A 5,122-nucleotide genomic window follows, 5' to 3' on the forward strand; every position below is an offset into this window, starting at 1 on the left:
TTTTTGATTTTATGCTTGTAACCCAATTCATTGGCTGATTGAAAGAATGAATTGAAGACTGAGTTGTTGTGCCTATGTGGCATTTGGTGGTTGTGCGAGCTTCCCCACCCCTCCCCCCTTTCCCTGTGATACCTCATCTTCTTCAATTCTTGTTCTTCTTATTCTTCCCTTGTTTCTTGCTTGTGGTTCTGTTTCTGGATTGGATACAGAACAGTAAAGTGGAATTGAGCTCCCTTGATTCCTGATTTCTTCACTTGAGAATTGGGTACTGGTTGCCCTCCTCTAGACGACCTAAACCTCTGGCATGTCTTTCCATAAAACCCTTTCTGTGGGGAGATTCCAAACAAAATCCAGGTAGGTATGAAATTTACCATCAGACTTGATTTCAGAAGATCACTATTGATCTGTTGGTTGATGATTTGGTTTTAGTATTGGGTGTTCCTAAGAGGTGTTGGGTTAGCTAGTTAATCTTCAAGTTTCAATCTGATTGGTGTTCATAGGAGAGATTCCCTCCGTCAAAACTATTCTGTACCGCCTCCTTTGTTCTTTCATAAGGAAGAAGACAACCCCACCACCCCTTAATTTGTTCATTTATCTTTAGTTTCCGTTATTACCTCTCCCCTTCCCTCTTAGTTCTATTAGTCCTCAGGTCATAATTAGTTTTGTCTTATCCTCTTGTCCTTATGTAAGGTAGGAAATAACTCCCTATTCCCCACGATAGTCTACCTCTTTCCTTTGTTCCCTCAATTTCCATCGTTTCCACTCGCATCTTCCTTTATCCTTATTTGTCTATATTTTATAAATACTTCCAAGTCTGCTCTCATTCAATAAATGTAATTTCTCTTAATTTGTTACTCTATTTAGTTATCAAGTTGCCCCTTAAACATTCTGGTTTATTACAATTTTGCCACTACTTCATTGTAACTTGGGTATTTGTTATTTGTTATCTTGGTGGATCCATACCGAACCCAATAGGGTTTTTGTGATCTGGGTTTCGTATCATTAATCCTCCATTCAAAGAAAAAATAAGGACATGCGGACACTGTTGAAGCAATCTTAGTGTATATAGGAGGGAAAAAAGGATAAATTGTTAAATCCCTGAGATTGGTTTTGATCAGAATGCTGTAAGGCTTGGCTAGCTTGCTTGGTTGCTTGACATATTGTGGCATGGTTACTAATGAGATCCATGCAGTAAAATCGCAGTTAGTTTCTATTTTACAATGGGAAAGGAGATCAAAAGGAGTTAGGGACTGGATGAAGAGAAAATATATTTCCGTAGATTTTTTTTATTTTTTTTTCTTTGTAAGTTGAATTCGTCTACTACACATGGTATTTAGGGATGAAAAATGCTTATACAACATTGTGTCTTTGAAAATTTCTGATGCCAGAGTATCTTAAGGTTCAGTTTGGATTGTTGGAGTCCAAATATCTTGGTATTTGAATGTTTTGCATTTAATTTGTTGATGAGCTTGTAGATTAGATTTCCATCAAAGGGAACTAATTCCTGAGGCTTAGTAGAAATCAAACTACACAATTTTAGCTGGATATCGTGATTCCTATCAAATGTGGAATTGAAGCATTAACGTAGACGATACAATTTATATGATGGATGGGTAAGCCTTCCTTATCCATTATGTCACTGCATTCATGGCTGTTTGGATTCCCACAAGCCAATCTAAGCCTTACTGTAATGTTGTTCGTTTACTATTCTAGTAATCTGAGGTTTGCTATTTTCTGTAGATTCTGATTTTACTGTCTGTTGTTAGCCTGAAGATAAGTAAAAATTATATTTAAGTTATACTGGAGTTCGAAGTCAATCTATTTTGGGATTCCAAGTGTGAGTAGTTTTTAATATTGGTTCCTCTTTCCAAGTTGGATTAGCATAGGTTACTCAGACTATTATGACAAAGAGAAGTCCAATTAGAAGTCTTTTTAGTGTGTTCTTTGGGTTTGATAAATGAGCAGTTCACTGTTGAGCTTTGATAGTGAAACCTACCACTGTTAAGGGAGAGTAGTCCCTTGTTTCTTTCTTATTCCTTATTTCTCCTTAAGTTTTCTGTAAAACATTACTCCTTCTGTCCTACAATGATGACCATCCCCTTTGCAAAAGTCCAGAGTTTAAGGTGGGGTGGTTAATGCATTAAAAACCCTCTTATTTTCACTATTCCCCTTCCGTTACTAATGTAAACTATGTTCAAGGGTAGAATAAAGTGCTAAGCAGTGTAAGAAGGGAAAGCTGGAAAAAGCTCATTACACAATTAGTAAGATGGACAGCCAAAAATTGGAAGTACTGTCTTTGTAGGATGGAGGGACCGAGGGAGTACTATAGATTAGTCATCTCCTGCTTTGTTAAACTTCATATTTTTTCATTGCTCCTTGTTATGGTTTAGGTTTGCTACTGGTGGGAGTTGGGACAATTCCTTGCTGTCTGAGCAACAATTTCATAGAACCATTGTTTTGAAATTTCTGTTTACCCCTTTTTAGCAATAGAGTTTTCCTTGCGTTTGGAAATTGTGTGGGCTCTGGATATGATTAGCACACCTGCTTATATGGTTCTGATTTGGGCATGTCTTTGCTGATGCTGTGGTCTGGTGTTTCTGCTATTGCAGACCGGAGATGGTGGTAGGATGGTATCATTCACACCCTGGCTTTGGCTGCTGGCTTTCTGGAGTGGATATCAACACACAGCAGGTTGGATTATTCTGATCCATCAATCATGTTTTTCTGTTCTAAAATGTTTGACTCTCTGTAAGCCATAAATTGGTCCTTTTTTTAGTTGTTAATTTTCTATGTACATGTGTGTATTCATTTAACGATTGAATAAGGGAGATGTTTGTGCTCTACGCTTTCTTGTTCCTTCTCTCTTCCTTCGACAATTTCAATTGCTTTTATTTCAACAATTTATTGTTCTTGATGAAATATTTTTGTATATGCAGGTTTGGGATCTAAATGTTTTTATTAGGAAATTTAAGGTTTAGTTTCAAATAATGTATCTGAAGATAGAATTTTCTTTTTTCTCCTTGTGTAGCATTTCTGGGGGAGTAACATTATGTAGAAGAGAAATAGGTAAGGTATTTCTTTTGCAAAATTTAAGGGGTTGGTTTCTGCTAGTGGAGTATGGATTAGGAAAATTGTTAAGAAGCAAGAAAGGAAGAAGATAATACACTACAATGGGATCAAACCGGTGGAACTGAAAAAAAGGGGCTGGGGGGCATTGGAATCCTGCAGTTTATGGGTGGTGCAGATAAATGCTAAATGCTTAGGGTTAGATAGGAATTTATTTCTTTGGGTTATATTTGTAATTTTACATTTATTTTTCTATTTCCATTAGTAGTCGTTCTAATTCTAGAAATTATCCGTGTGCCAGCTGATGCAGATCCGGATTCCAAGGACTGAAATTGGATCGCTTAGGGCCCACAAGAATAATATAATATCTCAATTTAAAGGTTGAGGGGCAATTTTGCAAATTCAGGAATATTCAAGCACTTAAAAGAGATGAAAATAGGTATTAGGGTTAGACTGAAATAAAAAGAAGTAAAAGAGGGGGTATTCTGGAATTTAAGTTCAAACTACAAATAATTAGAAATAAGCTTTAGAAAGAAGTGGGCTTTGTGAAAATAACAAAAGATCTGGCCTCATGTGAAATTTCAGCAAGTGTTTTAGTTGCAAATAAGAGGGTGTTCATTTTCAACCTTAGGTCTCGACAAAGAACAAAACCAGCGGTAACCCAAACTTATTGGGTATCAATTCTCAGCCACAACTCTACAGTTCAAGCTGGGGCATCATACAATAAGTCGTAGCAGCATCTAGATTCAGGCACCAACTCCCAACCCCTACAGGAATCGATCAACAACCTGATGGAATCTGATCTGGCGGAAGATAGGGTTCAGCCCAGTTGCAGATCTGAGTTCTTACCACAAAGAAGGTGAGATGACCTGAGGTTCACAGAGGGTGAATTGCCTAAGTATAGGCTGCCTTCAACTCAAATCTTAGGGTCAACCGACTGGAGAAAGGACTTCTGTGAAGCTTTCTCTAAAATATGGTACTGTCGCTCAGAACAGAGTATCTCAGATCAGGTAAAATAAACGGCAGGAAATAATAAAGGCTTAGGAAGAAGAGAAGAAGAAGAAGAAGAATAACAGAGGAAGATGAAGAATATAAGGAAGAAGAAGAGAAGGGAAAATAAGAGACAGAGATAAATTATTAGAAAGGGAGAAGAAAAGAATCACCGGCAGCCATATTCATGGTTCTCACCCAAAAAAAATCATCAAGTTCTAATTCTCCAAAATTCTCAAAAAACTAAACTTCTCCATCGTTTACATATCCAATATAAAGGAAAAATCAAACAATTAATGGCAACTACTGAAAAGGAAACTATTCTAAAATTAGAAGCTAGCTAAATTCAAAGGAAATTGTTTCTAAAACAAAAGAAAATCAAATCAAAGATATATATTTTTTTTCCGAAGTCCATTGGCCAACTGCATCACCAGCGACCAGATTTGAACTGGTGACACAATGATTTTCAGCCCTCTCCTCTACCAGCTGAGCTATCCTGACTATTTCTGACGCATCATATTGGTTTTAGAGATAGAGTTTGAGTTAAAGTGGTGCAGGACTAGTTCTAATACAAGTCTAAGGATTGAGAGAATTTGGGTTTGGGAAGGTCTACTAACACACAACTCACAACATACATGCAGAAAATGAGGTCTAACAGCATCCATAAATGATGTAAATTCCGAATACAAGGGCAGAAAATTCATTCATGTAAATTTAGTAAATGGTACATGATTAGTCTACCTTCTTTTGCTGTCCTATGAGTTGGAGTGTATGATCAGGTGCTAACTCATGACCAAACTCTTAAAGAATGTATCCTGAGTGCCTCCCTTGCTGTTAATTGATGAATACATAGTGTTTGGGGCTGTAATTTAAGCCAGAAGTGGAAAAAACTGGGACTGGGATGAAAATTGGTGTAATCAAGTTTAGGCTTGTGGGGAACGTTGAATTTCCTGGAGTTTTTCAGTCAAACGATGGTGAACAGGTCTGGGAATCCAAATCAAGCCACAAACCAGTCCTATTCTAAGCCCAAAAAGAGAATGATTTTTTTTTTTTTGGGGGGGGGGGG

The 5,122-nt window shown here is 37.2% G+C and overlaps 1 protein-coding gene across 1 annotated transcript in view; it reads left to right on the forward strand.

Annotated features, from left to right (window-relative positions):
* The window catches only part of LOC122084482 (26S proteasome non-ATPase regulatory subunit 14 homolog), a 20,794-nt gene that overhangs the window by 5,578 nt on the left and 10,094 nt on the right, over nucleotides 1-5,122 (forward strand). The window contains exon 3 of the mRNA XM_042652754.1: nucleotides 2,610-2,691. Within this exon, the coding sequence (XP_042508688.1) occupies nucleotides 2,610-2,691 (82 nt within the window). The remainder of the gene's footprint in view (nucleotides 1-2,609; nucleotides 2,692-5,122) is intronic.

The sequence above is a fragment of the Macadamia integrifolia genome, chromosome 7, assembly GCF_013358625.1.
Source record: "Macadamia integrifolia cultivar HAES 741 chromosome 7, SCU_Mint_v3, whole genome shotgun sequence".
Lineage (NCBI taxonomy): Eukaryota > Viridiplantae > Streptophyta > Magnoliopsida > Proteales > Proteaceae > Macadamia > Macadamia integrifolia.